Raw genomic sequence first — 18,692 nt, forward strand, 5'->3', positions numbered from 1 at the left:
TTACCCTGAGATTTTTCCCCCCGCGTGCGCCCTCCTATACTCAAAGGCCTTATGCACAGTAACTAACGTAAGGATCAACTACTTTACAATACAAAATGTGCTGTTTTTAGGCCAGAAGACCTTTAAAATACCTTTTTCTTCAAGTGCTGCTTCAAACCGTTGATCAACAGGTCTGTAATAACTGCTTTATCCGGTACAGTGCTTAATTGTGAAGTCTCAATTCTCTCAATAAAACAATAGTTACTTTCATTATGCTCTGTAAAACGATGTATGTGGTTTTCCTACACAAACAATACTGCTCCAATTCACAGCCCCAACACTAGGTTCCTTTTCTGTTTGTGCCAGTGATAAGCTCACCAGCCTGAGGCTCTCATTTCAATCTCCACTGACATCATCTTCTTAAAGGACAGAATCTTAGAAGGTACCTGCTGTAAACAATTACAATTTTACGTACCTTTTGCAAAGAGTTTGGCACAATCATGACACAGTGAAAAGTCGTGAGACCACTGTGCATCCCACCCCTTCCCTGGTGTTGTTGATCCACAGCTCTTGCAGCGAACACATTTGGTACATATCTGGAAGACAAATATGTTTGGCAAGAGTTATTTGCTTTTATCCATTGGCTTTTCTTTTGTACTAATGATACATTTCATAATTTTATTATTTAATGAGTGCTGATAGCTTATACAACAGAACAAGGAGTTCCAAACAACAGAGTTTCTACTATAAGGAGAAGGGCTCCCTCCCTTTATGGTAAGATGATGCTGATGCAAAAAGGGGAAAAAAAAAAAAAAAAAAAAAAGGTCTTATTTTATCAGTTTTCCAACTCTGAATACAACGTGGTAGAAAACTCTTAAAAATTATTATCAACAAATACGTTATAGGCAAGGCTTTTGCACCTGTTTAGAACAAAAACTTGAAAGACACAAAGTAGGGCATGAATCCAAACTATCTCTTAATACCACTATCAACTGGTAAGTTCGTTAACAAAGTAAATGCTTCAATTCTGAAGACCTTCTTCCACGTTCTGCGACTATGATCAGAAGAATTACTATAACTAAAAAAGGTATAATGCCTTGATAATGCTACTTGTTCAAGACCCATCTGCTTTACCACAAACCCACCTCATCAAGAAACCTATTCCCAAATGCATCTTCCAATGCAAGAGGCATCCTTCCTTAAGCTGATAAATCAGTGCACAGGAGCAAGTCAACTGCAGCACTTTGGCCTGTATCATTATGATCAGTTAAGTCAATCATCCCCAAAAGAAATTTCAAAAAATCTTACCCAAACTTTCTTTTTCTTGGTGGGTTTTGTTGGGTAGTTTGGGCCCAGGCACTCCGGGTGATAGCTGTTTCGGCACTTATTGCACTCCAGCAGCTGCTACAAGAATAATGGGAAAGAGTATTGGAACAGAAACCCTAAAAAGGATGCAAAATCTTGGACATTTTCATTTTACATTAGATCCCTTATTCAGGGAAACAGGAGAAGTTGCAACTAAGTGAACTGAGATAAATTCACAGCCGCACACAGCAGTCTGCACACAGAGTGTGAACTCCACTGTCTACTGTCCGAGTTACCAGCTGAGGGTGAGAGCAAAAAGCTCTGGGCACAGCGCAGAGAAGCCTAGCTGGGTCACTTGGAGGTCGGGGTACCTTGGTGGCCTGGTGCTGTCTCCCACACACGTGGCAGAACTTGCAGCGACGACAGCACCAGTTTTCCAGCTGGTCCTCCAGGGGCCGCTCGCTCTCCTCTAAGCAGAACTTGTGGAAAGGCTCACAACAGACCTGACAATACACAAACTGCAAGGGGGAGAGGGCGGTTTTAGCAAGTCAAAACCTTTTCTTAATTCCCAAACAAGCCCGCTTGCACTCCTTACTACTTTGAATTCTGCTTTACAGCTGACAGTACGAGAATATCTATGAGTATATTTTATAGGGGAAACCGAGTGTGTACTTCAGATAACCTAAATACATGCCTGTCTGCACAGATTATGCATCTACCAGCAAATAGTCTGGTACCTTTTATCTACATGCTCTGAGTACTGGTAAATTGGTAAAGGCCTACAGGCTTCTTCAGGATTTCCCTCCCTCCTTGTAACACAAGCCAACCACACCCAAAGAAACATTTAGTGGACAAGGAAGGCACATTCAGAGCAAAGAGACATCTTTCCCTCTGTTTAGCTTGTATGGGCCATTTGAAAGCGCAAAGGATCCTCTACAAGGACAGACATACTAGAAAAAGCACAGTCCTTAGGGCACAAACACTGCAGGCACAAGCAGGACAGAGGAATTGTTTGTTCACTTGAGCAACTGACTAAGAAGGGGATGGCTCCATGTGCCACTGGATCTCCATAATCCTCAAGTGCATTGATATTCACATGAAGAACTTAACCCCACTCTCCTTGAGTATTGTTCGCCTTTTCTAGAGTGCTAGCATCACTTTTCCAGGACAGCTAGTCTGAACATTTTGAGAAGACGCCTGTCTTTTCCTGGAAATGCATTTAACAAAACTTAAGCCAAAATTCAGCTGTTTATGAAGCACCAAAACCTTGCCAGTCACGTTTCAGTACTGGTCTGCAACTCTTAGTAGATACAGACATACCTGGGAAAATCAACACTGCCTAACACCATTTCAGCAAAACTGAGCGATCTTTCCAATTTCAAGGTAACAGAAAGCAAAAGCCATTGCTTTACCTCAGCTGGGGGATTCCAAATTACATTTAAGAAGAGATGCAGGGGGCTCTTGAAAATGCCATTCCTTATGTCTAACAGAGTTCACTTCTAAACTAAACACCACAGAAGTTCTCAAAGTGAATTCAAATACCTTCCATTTTAGTATCTTAGGGCAGAGTCTAGCAAGGACAGATTTACAGGTATTATTTTAATTTCTTCTGTTTTAGGGATTATTATTATTTTTTGGTAACAACATGGTGCTGTAACTAAGTCATCAACAGCAGAACACAATGCTTTACCTCCACATGTCCACTGCTGGCACAGAGAAAACACACCACCCTGGGAGTAATAGGTACCGAGGTCACGATGCCTAACCCACCCATCTCCCAAACATTCTCCACTTCACAGTCCTCCTGAAAGTACAAAAGGATACATCACCATGCAGAATAAGGAAATACGACATCAGCATAAAGTGCTCACATTGCTGTGTTATGCATTCTGTTTCTGTAATTAGGCGTTCTAAAACAGAAACTATTTTAAACTTTTATCTTGGTTGGTTTATAACATATATTGCAATAGTTACAGCTTGGTACTGTTCTTGCCAAGAGAGTTCAGTAATACACTAACTTTCTCTCTACAGAAAGCAAGCCTAAAAAGCATGACAAAGTTTTTCACAGTTGCACAATTATTACTAAAAATGAAATTTCAGAATAATTACACTTTATTAAAACTTCATATTTGTATAAAACACTTTTGAGATCTCACTCTAATCTCCAGTATTAACACTTATAGATGGACTGAAAAATTATTAGGAAAATGTTAATTTTTATTATTTCGACACTGTAAAAAAAAATAAAATACATGATTTATCAGTTTAAAACCCCAGATATACCCAAAGTATTGTGAATTACAAATTACTAACATTTTCCCCAAATCTTGTTGACTCAAGTTGAGGTAAGGTTTTTATAGTTCCATCTTAATGGAATAATTCTTCATAAACCTCAAATTCTTGCTCATCCTCACATTGAGGGATAAGGTTTAAAGCTTTAAAGTCACTCTTCATCCAGTACTCTAATTATAAGAAAAAAAAAGGCATAACAAACTTCTAAAAGTCAATCACGTCAGAAAGATTCCTATTTACAATTCTCACTGAATGGGACCAGACATACAAACTTAGAAGTCACTGTCAGCATTCTTGAGGGACTCTACTTCCAGTGTTTAGAGTCAGTTAATATTCAAATACTTAAAACATTTTGTCCTCTACCTTGAAATCCACTCGGATTCTGTGGACTCCATCTGTAGGTGGCTTTTGCTTGGAACTGCTCCCATTAGTCAGAGTACTGAGCAAATTCAGCGTGCTGCTTTCTGGCTTGCTTATAGGAGGGGGCTTTTCCTAGTCAAGTAAAGGAGCCTGCATTAATCCCAGCCCCAAACATTAAAGCTTAAACAGTATTTACATTAAACACTACACATAATTCATATACAACAAAACAAGACAAACACCCCAAACCAAGAACAACAAAAACCCACAGCCAAACCATCACAAAATTAATGAGTTGCAAGAAAGTAACCATTTTGCAATCAGTTTTAAGAGCATTCCACACACAAATATATTTCTAATTCAATTTGCTGCATTTTCCCCTAGCATCATGTTATTCTCTATATTATCAGTGCTGTTTTTTTAATTTGCTGCAGTGGGGCAACTCTGGGTGTAAGTAGTACCTACCTATACATTTATCTCTGATATTTAAATATATGAACTATTTTTTTCCCATAATGAAGTTGTTTCTAAGACAAAGGTAGTTATTTATTTATTTATTTTTTAACGGACAACCTTTAACCATACAAGTCTTAGAACAAATTAACTCCTAAGCTGGATATAGACATATGGCAGGTAATTTTGTACCCACATACTGACATAAGGTAAAGCCTAACATCTGTATAACTTGCTCAAATCACAGGAATCTACGTTTCTCTTTGACAGGATTGAAAATGTCTTTCTTTTTAAATACCACAAAAGATCTTGAGTAGCGTTAGGAGTCAAGCTAGATCAGTCTTAAATCAGCATCCCAAGGAAAAGCGACAGAACTGAATTCCTATAGGTATTTTAAGTAAAAAGCAAAAGGGTTATGTAATACAGTTTTACTTTCTAGATAGACAAAAGATTCAGGTTCTCAAAATTTATTGACTGTGTACAAAAAGCAGTATTCACCTTTTCTTTTGGTTTCTGTTTCACAGGGAAAGTTGGACGGGGAGCAATTTTTTTCTGTTTGTTTTGTTCTGTGCCTAGGAAGGGGGGGAAAAATTATGAGTATTTCAAGTAACTAACAGCAACCTGTGGAGAAGAAAAGGGAAAAAGTCAGCTGTGTAATGAGAGATGAATTTTAGACTGGAATTTTCCCATCGTCATTGGTGGTCACCAACTACGACTGGGGCAGTCTCTGCAAGGTGTGGCCAGTTGAACTTGCTCTGCTAAAAGTCTGAAGTGTTCCAGGTGTAAAGCAACAGAAGTCCTGGAGCTGCCTTTTTGTTCACTTTCCATGCTGTTCTGTACTACGTGCAATAGTAGTTTATGTTTTTGTAGTAGAAAAAATTACATTCTTGTTTCACATTCAGACTGTAAACAGTCAGGAAACTTCACAGTATTGAAAATATACTTCAAGGTTGCCAAGACTAAATGGCTAAAAATCACATTAAAAGTGTTCATCTTTCTTCCCGTCCCAATATATAATGCAGTACAATAAAAGAAAGCCAGTTCTAAACAAAATTCCCAAAATAATTTGCTTTAATTTCACCAGGTTATAAAGCATTTATCAGTTTTAAAATCCAACAGATTTTAGCAGTATTACTACTGTTACTTAACATGATTCAAACATATTGAAGATAAACAGTCCCATTTACCTATTTCTGGCTGTGGAGTCTGCTTTTTCTTAGGCTCAGAAGTGGTAAGCTTAGGAGCTTCTTTTTTCAAAGGTCCTGAGCTTGGTGGCTGAGGAGGGAGCTGTACTGGCTGAGATGTTTGTTTGCCAGTCTTTCTGGCACCAGGTGCAGGGACCTGTTTGGGCTCCAACAGAGGAGTAGAGGAATTCCCATCCTCATGTTTCTCCTCAACTGGCTTACGAGCAGGTTCACTGCTCTTCTTTATGGCATTGTCTTCTCTTGATAAAATAGTTGGAGGAGTTTGTTTCTGTCCAGAGTCCAACTGGTTCTTTCCAGAATGGCTTTCTTTCTTTTCATTCGTCTTGGATTTCTTCTCTTTCTTTTTTGCAGCTACGAAGAAAAAGCATCAATAAATTAAAGCAGCTATAACTGTGCAACTTCAAATAGTTCACTGCACTTTTAAGATTAGGAAACAAACATTTTGTTTATTCATTCAATTGAAGAAATAACTGTACTCATCCAAAAAAAGTCAGTAATATTAATGCACTTGTCTTATATTACAACCTGTGTTCTAATATTGTGGGCCTCTATTCTGACAGACTGGTAAGCAAAGTACTTATGTGGTAATGCAGCTTCACAGCTTAACTGTGCAAAAGAGAAAGCAGACTTAGCATAGAAAAGTTTAGGGAATTCAAGACAGCCACCTGGCCACCATCACACTAACATGCAGACCTCCAGAGGTCCAGTCCCAGGATGCAGGGATTTAGCAAAATACATACGATGGCTCACTTAAGCCTGATGTCAGAGACAAGGAAGTGCCAAGAGATTTATCAGCCCCCATGTCGTTCAGAAACATAGAAATATCTGAGAATTGGTTCACCTGAAGTGCTGAGGGGAGACTGATCAGCTATCCGCAGCAGTTCCCTACAAAAGGGAGGAGAAACTACAATTCTAGTGCTGAAAAAGACAGTTATGGATTACGGACGCTGTCTGTACTCACGTTACTCCTACAACTTTCATGTGACAACAGCAGAACAGACAGGTTCCCTGTTAACATTTAATTTCAGACTAAACTTTCATAGCTCAGTGTAGTTGCAATGACAGCATAAAAAGCAATTTAAGGTATGAACATTTCTTTCTTATCCTACACTTGAACCAAATCTTTCAGCTTACCTTTAGCTTGCTTCTGGAGATATGCTTTAGAAGGCATCCACTGGAGATTCTGACATTTCCTCATCCTACAAAGAAAGAATATGTTGTGTAATCACATATTGGAAGAAAAATGCAAGCACAGAGAGAATTCCATAAATATTCAATTTTTTTTTAAGCTATCATCAATACACTCCCTTTCTTCAAATTATTTTTCCTATTTTTCTCATGTCTCATTCCAGATGGTTTGCAGTGCTATGCCAGGTTCTTCAAAGTGGGGAGAATAAGTTATAAGTGAACTTCAGAAAAAGAATGTCATAAAAAGCACACCTTGATTCTAGATATACTCTCCTAAATTAAATTGCTTTTAATTGCGTTTTACTGTGATCCACCCTCAGCCCAGGCCAAATTCATTCCAGGCCTGCACGAGAGGGTTAAATCTGTTGTTTCCTACCTCAGAATGTGGATGTGCTCATCCTACTCTGCATAGGAATTAGCTGAAGAATTTCTCACATGCACAAACTTACTTGCAGCACTGCTTCTTTATATTACGCCCACCAAACTTGGGTTTGTCCAGACAGTTAGTACAGACACCACAGTCCTCTGGAACCTGGCAGCCTGAACACTGCCCACAGCGCCTTGACCGTCGTCCCTTCTTCACTGGCGGTTCTTGCTGTGTCTTGTTTCTGGTTACCGGCTTAATTGGTTTGATAGGTGGAGCAAGAGGTTCTGCCTCTTCTGAGCCGGCTATTGATGACTTATCTGTCAAAAAAAAAAAAAATAAAAAATCTAATGTGAATTTACTGAAGTCATACAACGTTTCAGAAGCATCTAATGAGCTCATGGAATTTATTCTATTAAGTGTAAGTTCATCTGCAGATCCACAGGACCATACAAGCTGTTTGTGTATGTGTACATATCACAATACACACGTGGATATACACAGCCCTAACGCATATCACATAGCACTTTTATAAAAATTCACAATGGTTAAAAGGATTGACCCTATTTGAGTGGCATTTTAACAAAAAGCCCAGATCAGTTTAACATACTATCCCCTGTTAATTGCTTGATGTCCTCATCTTTACAGGTTCAGATGTAGCCATAATTATTAGAGATGCCACTAACCCAAGTAGTCAACAGAGCAGACCTTCTGTGAATCCACAAGTGAAAACTGGAAGACTTAACCTACCGTCATTCCCCATGGAAGACAGTATCTTCTCTCGCTCTTCCCATGGTAAGGCACTCAGAGTGGGCATGTCGTCAGGAAACACGGCTCGCTTACGACCCAGTGCAACAGCTGCTCTCCTGCAAACATGTTTTATTCGTGGTCCTCGGACTGACGTTTCTGATGAATCGCTCTCTTGTCCCTAGATTTCAGAAGAGGAAAACAGACAGTATTCCTAAGAGATGTACAAAAACAAGACCAGGGGACAAAAGCTTAAGAATTCTTTATTTAAAATATGCACTAATTTTTAACACTAACATTATCTGGAAAAGTGAACAAAGAAAATCCTCCCTGAAAGTGTATTTCTATCAGAAAACATCTACCTTTCCAACAGCTAAAAAGGACTGCAGAAGACAGTGGTTTTGGGGTGGGGGAAATGGGGAGAGGGAAGAGAAGCCAGCAGTAGGAAGCAGTCCTCCAAGCAGATGCAAAACCCCAATGTATTTTACTCCTTCCCATAAGTAACAGATCAGATCATCATAGGGTAAAGTCAAAAGAGAGAGAGAGACCAAGATCAACTCATCTTTAGAAAGACTATTGCAGTTTGCTAGAACCATAGCAAACCTTAAAAAAGGCCTATTACCCTTGATGCTTACTTTGCTTAGATTTACACAGAGAAACCGAATAAACAGTTCCACTGCACTGTTCTCTAAAAATGCACACAGCTCCCCCTTGAACTGACTATGCAGTAGCTTTCTCTCCCCCTCAACTTCTGCCCATGCCTTCTCATTTTTGTATCATTTACCATCTGTTGCACTAATGGCTACTTAGCTTGGCATATTAACTCTTCACATTCACGATATGAAAGATACGTGTGACTGTCAGTGCAAATTCAAAGGGAGATGCCCTCTGGAAAAAAAAAAGGGGGAAAAAATACCTGTGCTTTTGGCTGATCTGCTTGTTTGAGGGACTTGCTCTTCTCAATCTTGTACAGCTGGGCTTTTGCTTTTTTCAGAAGACTGGCTACCCTTTTGTCAGTCATCGGCAGTTTGTCTGCTTGAGCCAACATAGAGCTGATGGAGGAAGCGGAATGTTTAACAGTGCTTGATGAAGGAGTAGAGAGACGCAGAGCTTTTTCTTTCTCCAAAGATGGCACAGTGGGGCTGAGGTCCAGATCTGATTTGTCCAACCCCCCTCTACCTTTCTTGGATGTTTTGGTTTTGATGGCTGTTGTATCTACCAGAGCAGCAGTGGAAACATCTGCCACGGGATCTATTGCTGTAGACTTCCTCCGCCCGGCAGTTTTTTTTGCAGAAGATGATGCTGCAACATCTTCACTGACAACTTTTTCTTTGGGCATTTTACCTACAGGAAACAAAGCAGAGCTACTCTGAATTTCTGACCCTTTTCTCCTTTTCTCTTTCCTTGACTCCCGTTTGTTCTCCTTCTCTCTCTCTCTGTCTTTCTCTCTGCTCTTGTCCTTCTCCACACTTTTATCAGCGTCTTTATCTTTGGACAGTTCCTCTGTCGCCCTGTCTTTGTTTCTGCCTCTCTCTGTCTGGGGACTTGGAGTGAACCAAGGAAAGAGAGGAGCAGGACTACTAGATGAGAAAGGCTCTGCTGGAGTGCTAGTCTGCTTCCTTTGTCTCTGGCTTCTTTCTGCTGATTCCCCAGACTGCGTTAGGGAATGGGAAGGAAAAGTAAAAGTTGAATTTAAGGCACTAGTGGCAAGAGAACTAACAGAAATGCTAGTTAATGAGGAAGATACAGAAGACTGTGGGGTGAGAGTTGTCAGGTCAGAGGTACTAAGTCTCCCACTTCTTGTCCTCATGGAGTGCGAAGGAGATCTGGGTTCTGAGCGGATAGGGCTAAACACTTTTCTCTTTCGTTTCCTAGAAGAGACACCTGTTGCAGCGGTTCCTGTAGTGGTTCGACCAACCGACGAGGGCAAAGTTACAGATTCAAAGATTCTGGAGTGGGCCTCGCTTGGAGTGAATCTCGGAGCTCTCAGCAGAGGACTTCTCTTGTGCATATCAAATCTTGTTCCAGAATGAAGAGAAAACAGCCGTGCTGGAGCTGTAGCACCTGGTGTTGAGAAGCCAGATGCAAAGCCAACATCCTCCGGTGTTAGTGGTGGGGGTCTGAAGTTATCAAAGATTGGTTTGCGAATAAGACCCTCTTTGGCATATTTTGCTGATGAGAAGTACTGTGGTTCTGACCTGGAATGCTTTAGAGAAGTCCACCTAAACGTTGGCTCTCGCAGAATTGATTTCCGTTTCTCTTGCATTGGTGCAGCAGACGTAGGAAGAAAGGGGGAGGCTAACGGTATGGTAGGAGGCATGAGCCAAGGAGTACGGTCTGAGATGCTGGAAGCGGGCTGTAGTGGTGGGGGAGGAGTGAGCAGAGGGGGAGGAGGAGAGGACGACGACTGCTGCTGCGGCACACTTGGCAAGGCTGAGAGTTTTTTAGCAGTCCTCTGGCCAAAACTTCTTTCCGTTATCGAAAACCTTCTGTTTCTCCTATCACTGTTATCATTCTCAGGGGACTGAGAAACAGGCAGAGGTGTGTGAACTTCTGGAGTATTACTTCGTTCCTCAGAAAGCGTCTGCATCTCCTCAGAAGCCTGAGAGTCTGTAGATGTATCAACGCTAGGGCTGCTGGACCGTGAGGAATCTGAAGACATCTGAGATGAATGCTGAGAAGCAGCACTGGATTTTTCACTGGATCCGCAAGAAGTAGCGCTGAACCTGCTGTTTGGTGTGGATTCTAGTCTGGATATTTTAATAGGAGGGTCATAGTCTTCATCTTCAATGAACCGTTTGGGCGTTTTAATAATCCGTGAAGAGATAGCGCTTACGACCGGCATAATGAACTGTCGGATATTTTTAAGCTGGGTTCTCCCCTTTCTGCCCTGCAGTTTGGCTGCTTCTTTCTCAATCTTTTTTTGCGCCCCCTTCTTAGCCCTCTGCAAGAGTTGCTTAGCAATTGTTGCATCCGTCCTTTTTGTAGAAGGTATAATCCTAACAGGCTTAATCCTGCGCGGACTCTGTCTGACAGCAGTCTTTTCTTCCTTTGTGAGAGGTGGTGTGCCATCCTTTTCTTTACGTATCCTTTGGGGTTTCTCCAGCTGTGAATTTATGACTAAGGTTGAGGAAGTCTTTAAACGTTCAGAAGACGGTGGCCTTCCTCTCCTGCGCACAATCTGAACGCTTTTCCTCCCGATCTGAAGTTTTGCCCCAGGCTTAAATTTAGACTTTAGTGGAGAGAGTTTACTAGTTCTTAATTTCTTAATTTTAGTTGCTTGCTGAAACGTAGTGGATGGCGACCTTTTGATCTTTTTCAGACTCTCTTTTTCTTCTTTGCTTCCCTTCTGAATATCTGATGTGCCTTTGACTTGTGACAATTTGAACTTCACGCTAGTAAGTGTTGGAGGTCTTCCTCGTCTTTTTTCCCCACTTTTCAATTCCTTCTTCTTTACTTTCTCCATGGGTGTGGTTTCAGACTTGCTTGAAGGGGAACACACTGATGAAGAGTCTGATAGTACAGCTGAACTTCGGTCAGAACTGCTCCGGGGCCTCCCACGAGGTTTTCGTGGACTAGATTTAACTACGAGGGAAGTAGAGAATGGAGAGGACCCATTAAATTTCTCTAAGTGTTGGCTCAGCTTTATCCAGGTCACACAAGTATTTACTCTGCATAAATCATGACTCACATAAATTGCCGAAAACTTTTCAGTTCATTAACAAACAAAAATTTTATCCATCCATGTAAAGACCTCCTTCACAAGCCTCTTCTCATAAAAAAGATTTAGATATTTTTTTTTTTAAAATGCAAGCCTGCCTTTCTACAACAACCATATATGCCATTGCACAAAACCACCATCAATACAATGGCAAAAGAGAATGGTAATTCATAAGCAGATTTGTAACGTTTCAAATGCACTAAAAATTTATTTTAAACAAAACAAAACGGATCACAGTTAAAAGGAAAAAAAAAGTCCCTCTTCACTAGTGCCATCCATCTAATGGATAAGTCAGTAAGGCAAGAACAACATACAAGGGGAAGTTGATGTAAGGTATCTTACTAAAAAAAATGGTTTTAGTTCTGAAATACATTTAGCATTCAGGACTGCACTTGGAAGGATCAAGCAGATGTGCATGCCTTAATTACTCACCTCTACCAATGCATTTCAATCCATACCCACCAACCCAGCTATTCCAGTTCTGGGTCTTCACACAGCTCTGACAATGTACTTCATTCTTCATCTGAAACACCCTATTAGTATGGCTTTCCACAACAGAACTTGCTGGCAAGGCCAAACCAAGTAGAGTATTGTGGTGAGAGCATTTATTGACAAGAATCTAAATCAAAACCAAACTCGTTTGTGTGCATCCCGTCATGCTTTGATCCTACATTTAGAAAGTTTCTTGAAAAAAAAAAATACAAGAACTTAACTATAGCTTATCCTTAAGCATTCTGTATTTGTTTTGTAAAAAAAAAAAATAATAAAAAATTGAAGGTTCCAGTTACAGGAGATGAGTTTATTGAAAAATATTAAAATGTTCTACATGGGATTTTTTATTACTGTTTCTTGAGATTAAATTGTTCCAACTGCATCTTAGATGGAATTTTGTAAAGAAATGTTTACTTTTGCACCTCGTGACTACTTCTGTCTACCCATAGCTGAAAACATTCCTGAAACTAGATCCTAACCATTACAATAACTGCCTCTTTAAAACACTGACTTCAGGCTTCAGATACCAATTTCATCAGTATAACTCTTTTTACTCAACGTTTCCCTGTTCCGCAACAGATCAGATCGAAAAACACCACAATGACAGCATCCAAAGCTAAGCTGAATCCAAAGTGTGGTTATGGCCTTGATGGTGGATGAGATTTGAAACAACAAACAGGAAAGACATGACAAAACCACCACAAAGCAGCACACTCAGACAACATCCGTTCCTGCTGCATGCACATACCTGTGGGGGACCTGGTGGGACTTTGTACTTTGACTTCTTCATCTGAACCAAAACCTAGGAACTGTTCATCCTGCAACAGAGAAGTAGATGGAAATTTGAGGATGTGGATGTTAACATTTAAACACACTTAACCGTTATCAAGGCATGAAGATTTTCTCTCCCCAGGTAACGTACCCACATTTGTTCTTCAAGCAAACAATTACTAAAAAGGAAATACCACTTTTCTTTATAGATATATCAATATGTATGTATTTGTATACATAAACAAAGCAGTTATAGTTTACAACTAGACAATGAGGAGGAATTTTGGGGAAAGAGAGGGCAAGTACCTATGAAAACAATCCTTTAATGCCTGCTCGTATCAAAGCACCAAGGACAGATCACTCCATGGGCTAGCAGTCAAAGTACCCTAAGGAGCTACTTGAGCTAAACAAACAAACAAGCAAACAGCCAGCACACATCTCTGTGTTTATTTTTGTAGTACCACGGTAGAATAACTTCTTCCAAACTCATTTAAGAGATCGGAGGAGGCCCAGCAGCAGCCGAGGTCTCTAAGTAAGCCCAAGTGCCTCGGAGGTTCGGCAGGGCCTCTGCTCCCTGCAGCCTCTCCCTGCAGGCCTTGCCCCTGCTCCCAGAGCCAACAGCAGTGCTCACAGCCTCTGCAAGGAAGCGTACAGTTTTGGGGCCTCTTCCTTCTATTTTAAAGTTTTTTTTTTTAAACCTGACAGAGATGACAGAAATTTTGAAGACTCAGGAATAAAACCATTACAACAAGCGCTGTAAGAAGGCCAGGTGCAGGTTACGAACAAAGGAACACCGACCTGAGGCGCGACACAACTAGGAAACAAACTCAGGCTAGAAAACATCGATTTTTGAAGTGACAGCTGATTTATGAAATGACATTTTTTGATGTAGCAAAACCCATCAATACTCCGATTTGATGCTAAGGGCGCTCTGTGCAGATTAAGCCATTTTTTCCAGGGAGCATGCAAAAGCATAAAACCTCATGCTGTGCCACCAAACCCTGTGACAACCCATTTTGATTACAACCCAGGTTTCCTGATGCACTTTCACCTCAAGCAGCTACGTTCTCCGTTCTTAAATTCCCTCTCTTCTCAGAGGTCGGCCACGCCACTTGTTGCTCGCTCCTTTAAAGCACCGCACGCCCCGGCTGCGTGCTCGGAAGCGGCTCCCTGCTCTGCTGTGGAGGTGCCACGGCTCGGCTGCACGCCGCCTGTAACACCCGGCTGAGAAGGGAGCCGTGGCTGAAGGCTGCCAAGCGCATGCTCCACGCTGCACGCCCAGCGCCGCTCCCACAGCACGTGGGCGCGCGGCGAGATGTAAACAGCGTGCGCAGGGCTGCGGCCGGGGAAGGGGCCTGGCGCCAGCAGAGGGGATGCTGCTTGCTGAGATATCAGGCTGAAATGCTCTTCACAGCGAGGCAGAGAAGGCAGGCAGAGAAGCCGCAGGCTGCGTGGGCACAGAGAGGTTCAGAAGGGTATCGGGAACGGCCGCCCACCCTGAGCGATTTTTTCCGCATTAGGCTACCAAGAGGGGTACCTGCAGAGCTCTCAAAGACACAACGCGAATATCGTGCATCTTAGGCATGGGGAAAGGCCAAATCTTCATACAAATAACGCTTACTTGTGTGTGTATGAGCACGCTTTCCCCAGGAAAACAAAATTCAATGCCACAAGCAGGAGATTGTTAAAGCAACAGCCTCCCGAACAAGAGCTGGGAAGAATACCTCAGCTCTAGTTGCAGACGTCAGAGCAAGGAGTGTGCTGCATGGCAGTGCTGAGCTGCCCAAGAGCAGTGCTGCTCCAGGAGACCGAGCTGCAGATCTCTGAAATCCTGGTTCAGTCCCTGCCCTCTGTGCCACACCATTCTCCCTTCAGAGTTCAGCCATCGGCACCCCGTTCCTGACCTTGTGATGGGTTTCACCCTCCTCCTTTTCTTCCTCTTACATCTCTGTTAAATTAACTGTCTCTCCCACTACTAAATCTTTGTATTATTTCTTCCTTGTCCTCCTGTTTCTCAGCAGAGTACCCAGCGATGCTCCATGCTGCCTGCAGTGCTCTTTCTGCCACCAAGTCCCAGCCACCAGCACTGCTCCCCCACCCGCTCCCACCCCCAGCCAGCAGCGCTCACCGTGCACCTACCTGGCCTGCTCTGTATTTTACCTGTTTGCATCCTGCTCACCTGAAACCTTATCTGCCTCCTCACGGACTAAGACAGACACGCACTCGAGCTAGGGAGGAAGTATGAGAAACAAGCAGACAGCTACAGGCTCCGGAGCAGAGAGTGCTCTTCACAGAGCCAAACTTAAATTTAGAGAAAATGCATCTCCTTGCTGAGAGGAAGGCTAACAATAACTATTGATCCTATAGGCCACTTGGTGGAAAAGATAGCAACGATTTCTTTCCATGGAACAATTCAGTTTGAAGGCTCAGCTCCAGTTGAACACCCCCCAATGCTTCATTCACTGGCTGCACGGGAACGGTGCTGAGCAGCTCTGGTTCCAGACGCACAGTGCAGCGGGGGGAAGGAAGGCACACGTCTACAGGAACTGACCCCTCACCTCTGCAGGAACTCACCCCTCACCTCTGCAGCTCCAGCCTAGTCACCAAAGGCAGATCTGCTCTCATCACATCTCCAACAGACCGTTTAAAATACACGACACCATGTATCTGTGGATATATATTGGTGTTTTTCCCCAGAAGAGTAACAGATGCAAAGACTTCGCAAGACTGGATTACTTGCCTATCCCTGCTGAGAGAGGCAAGTTTAACTTCAATTAGAATAATACCTCGCTCCAAGACCAGTTAGTGGCACTCGACCTCCATGTGTATGACACATCTGCTGGTGGTGAACTATTGCAAACCTCAGGAAGCAAAAATGGAGATGCCCCTAACATTAAATGCAGTCTCTAGGTACTTAAAACTTGCAGCTTTTATAGAACAGCGAGAACCACATCGTGATCAGACACAAAACACTACTGAAACTGGAAAAAGCCGTTCTATAAAACCAGCCTTAGTGGAGCCGTGTGTGACCTGCCTGCTACAGAGCACCAAGGGACACAGCTCCTAGCACTGAGGGCAACCCCTCTGCTTCAGGTTTCCGTGGGTGGTGGCACTAAGAGCCCTAACATGGGAAGAAAGTTTGTCACAGCCTTACAAACACAAAACTTTTACAAGCTTGCAATTAAAACCAACCTCCCTTGCAGTAACAAAGTTGCAGAGGTGTTAGCTCCCAGCAATAAGATAAAAGAGCTGTCCAAGAGTCCTGAACTGCACCTGCCGCTACATTACTGTAGCTGCTAGGAATGCCTTCGTAAAAAAAAAAACTAAAAATTTGGGACCCTATTATTTTGTCTGAGGCTATTAAACCAGCCTGCTCTATTTATGCCCTAACCCACAGCTGGAACCTGCGTTATTCTCAAGCTGATCACTGTGGGTCCCTTCCAACTCCAGCTATTCCATGACTGTTAACTTACTTTTCCAATGGGATTGATGAACAGATCGATAAATAAATAGATTTTAAAAAATGAATTCCTTTGGCTTCATTTCCAGCGAGAAGCAGCCAGAGCTGTACGTCATTCAGGTTTGTTCCGTGCTGCTCCTGCCTGTATCACCGAGCTCAGCACAGCACTTCTCACAGCCTGGGCTGATGGCCTTGTAGCTTGGCAGAACGATGAGTGAGTGAGAAGGCCCCAACACCAGCATGCACGGGCAAGGCTCAGCCACCCCGTTGGCCGGTCCGAAGTCAAAATTCAATTCTGGGGCAAACGAAGCAGGAACGGGCACTCCAGTTTTTCAGAAGTCGCCATGAAGCACGACAGATGGGGAGTGATTAAAAACCATCATGGGTTTGAACATGACCTCATTTACCTGGGAAAGAATAATGCAGCACCAAAAGGTCGCTGGGGATTATAAATCAAGGCAAGGCTCGCCTCTCGGGCAAGGCACCAAGCCTTGCTGAGCAGGCCCCACAGTACCACTACTGCCACTGCCTAGTGCCTGGAAACATCTCACACATGCACAAACAGCTTCAACAACAGCAAACTTTGTATTACTGAAGTATCTCAAAGGCTGGGCTACGTTTTCTGGCTCATTTCAATGAAAAAAAGTTCACATCACATTGAAAAAAAGATCACTTCTTTTGTGATCCCTTTTGCAGCATCCCTAGCTTGATGCCTAGGAACTCACCCGCTGCTGTGCAGGGGGCTGAACTGGGGGCTGAACCCTGACAACTTCCACACTGACAGGAAAACGCAGCGAGGGAAAAGCCTCGGGGGCTTGTGTAGCGCGGTCACCTAGCATTCAAAGCTTTCAGCTGCCCAAGAAGCATCCCACTTGTCCTTCACTCAGTGGCCCCCAGTGCTGAACAGAGAGGCCAGGTGCAGCATCTCCCCGCTGAGTCCCTTTGCCTGCCCCTTCCCAACCAACCCTCAGCCTAGGGAGGAGGTGGGGGTGCCTTGCAGGAGGTGCCGCATGCATTTTACTCGGGTAAATCCAACTTTACGTTCCCTGGCGTGCGGGCACAGCAGAGGAGCACCTGCCTGCTTGTGGAAGCCAGCAGCACTGCTCCCGTGCACTCAGCCCGTCAGGAGGATGAGGATGCAGCCTCCACAGGGAAGAACTTGAAAGCCAGCTGAGCAAGCTGAAGGATGAACAACTGACTGAGACACCCAGACTTTTTTTCATTTCCTCCACATGTGATGCAGTAAAATCTATAGGATGGCACTTCAATTACGATGACTAATAATAATAATACCACCACCAATAATAACGATAATAGCAAAAGAGCAGCGCAACATAATCCTGAAAGAATCTGCCCTGTGAATTTTCCAATTGAAGGCAGAGCGATGTCCAAAAGCACCTGGAGCAAAGGGGTGGGTGTGCACTGCTGCTCCATCCGAGGCTGCCTTACCTGCTGTGAGGAGTGAAACCACCTTGATCCTCAATTCACAGCTCAAACACCCAGGCGGCTTTGCAGCGACCATTCAACATCAAATTAGGAAAGGGAATTCCGAGGCAGACAGAATTTTAATGCCCTCGTGAAAAATAACTCATCTCCACGCTCAGCTCCAGCGTTAAGCGAGGCAGGGAGGCGGCAGCCACTCCTCCCAGCACGTGGAACTGGTGCTGTTTCAAAACAAGGCGGCCACCAGCGAACATCCAGGGCTAACAGCTGCTTCATAAAGGAGCCTGGTCCATGGGCAATGGCAGCAGTGCTATGAGGGACGCCGTCAGTGCTGCTGTATGGCACCTCAGCCCCAAGGCTCTGCAGCTCGGCGCTGACTTTTGGCCTGATGCAGGTTTCTGAGGGGAAGTGTCACCGCACACCTGACAGCACGATAACCGTGCCAAAGCTCCGGTGAGACTGCCGGGATGGGCAGGGAGCTCTGAAATGACAGCTGCACCAGGCAGACAGCACCTCCAGACTTCCCTCGTCACAAAATGCACACAAGTCAGGGAAACACCATCAAATTCCCCTTATCGCTTAGGCATCACTCCCACCATGCAGAAGGATAACACCACACCAGTGCCGCCGTTCTCAAGCAGTTATAGTTTAACTAAGCACAAAATCCCCCCCGCCGGCTCCTGCCATGCCAAAATCAAACACCATAATGCTGCTCCCTTAACGCTAGCTGGTTTCAAGATAACTCAGTGAAAAACTGAACTAAAACAGAAGTACTCGTACAAAATCATCAAAAATCTGGGGGATATGCAGTGACATGCCCAAATTCTGATACTTCTGTATTAGAAATCAAGCCCACTACATTCTGCAAAATGTCCAGGGAGACGTTTTGCAGAATTTCCCCAGCAATGGGAA

The 18,692-nt window shown here is 43.3% G+C and overlaps 1 protein-coding gene across 4 annotated transcripts in view; it reads right to left on the reverse strand.

Moving 5' to 3' along the window:
• KMT2A (lysine methyltransferase 2A) overlaps positions 1-18,692 on the reverse strand; it is a 44,159-nt gene that overhangs the window by 22,953 nt on the left and 2,514 nt on the right. For 2 of the 4 annotated variants that reach the window (XM_072027642.1, XM_027444104.3), the window contains exons 2-13: positions 12,855-12,924; positions 8,810-11,478; positions 7,897-8,074; positions 7,232-7,466; positions 6,729-6,793; positions 5,577-5,945; positions 4,888-4,961; positions 3,940-4,068; positions 2,975-3,088; positions 1,656-1,802; positions 1,288-1,383; positions 455-575 (exon numbers count right to left, since the gene is read on the reverse strand). In XM_072027642.1, coding sequence (XP_071883743.1) covers positions 455-575; positions 1,288-1,383; positions 1,656-1,802; positions 2,975-3,088; positions 3,940-4,068; positions 4,888-4,961; positions 5,577-5,945; positions 6,729-6,793; positions 7,232-7,466; positions 7,897-8,074; positions 8,810-11,478; positions 12,855-12,924 — 4,267 coding nt within the window. The remainder of the gene's footprint in view (positions 1-454; positions 576-1,287; positions 1,384-1,655; positions 1,803-2,974; positions 3,089-3,939; positions 4,069-4,887; positions 4,962-5,576; positions 5,946-6,728; positions 6,794-7,231; positions 7,467-7,896; positions 8,075-8,809; positions 11,479-12,854; positions 12,925-18,692) is intronic. The other 2 variants (XM_072027643.1, XM_072027641.1) reach the window with 2 other exon arrangements.

The sequence above is a fragment of the Anas platyrhynchos genome, chromosome 25, assembly GCF_047663525.1.
Source record: "Anas platyrhynchos isolate ZD024472 breed Pekin duck chromosome 25, IASCAAS_PekinDuck_T2T, whole genome shotgun sequence".
NCBI lineage: Eukaryota > Metazoa > Chordata > Aves > Anseriformes > Anatidae > Anas > Anas platyrhynchos.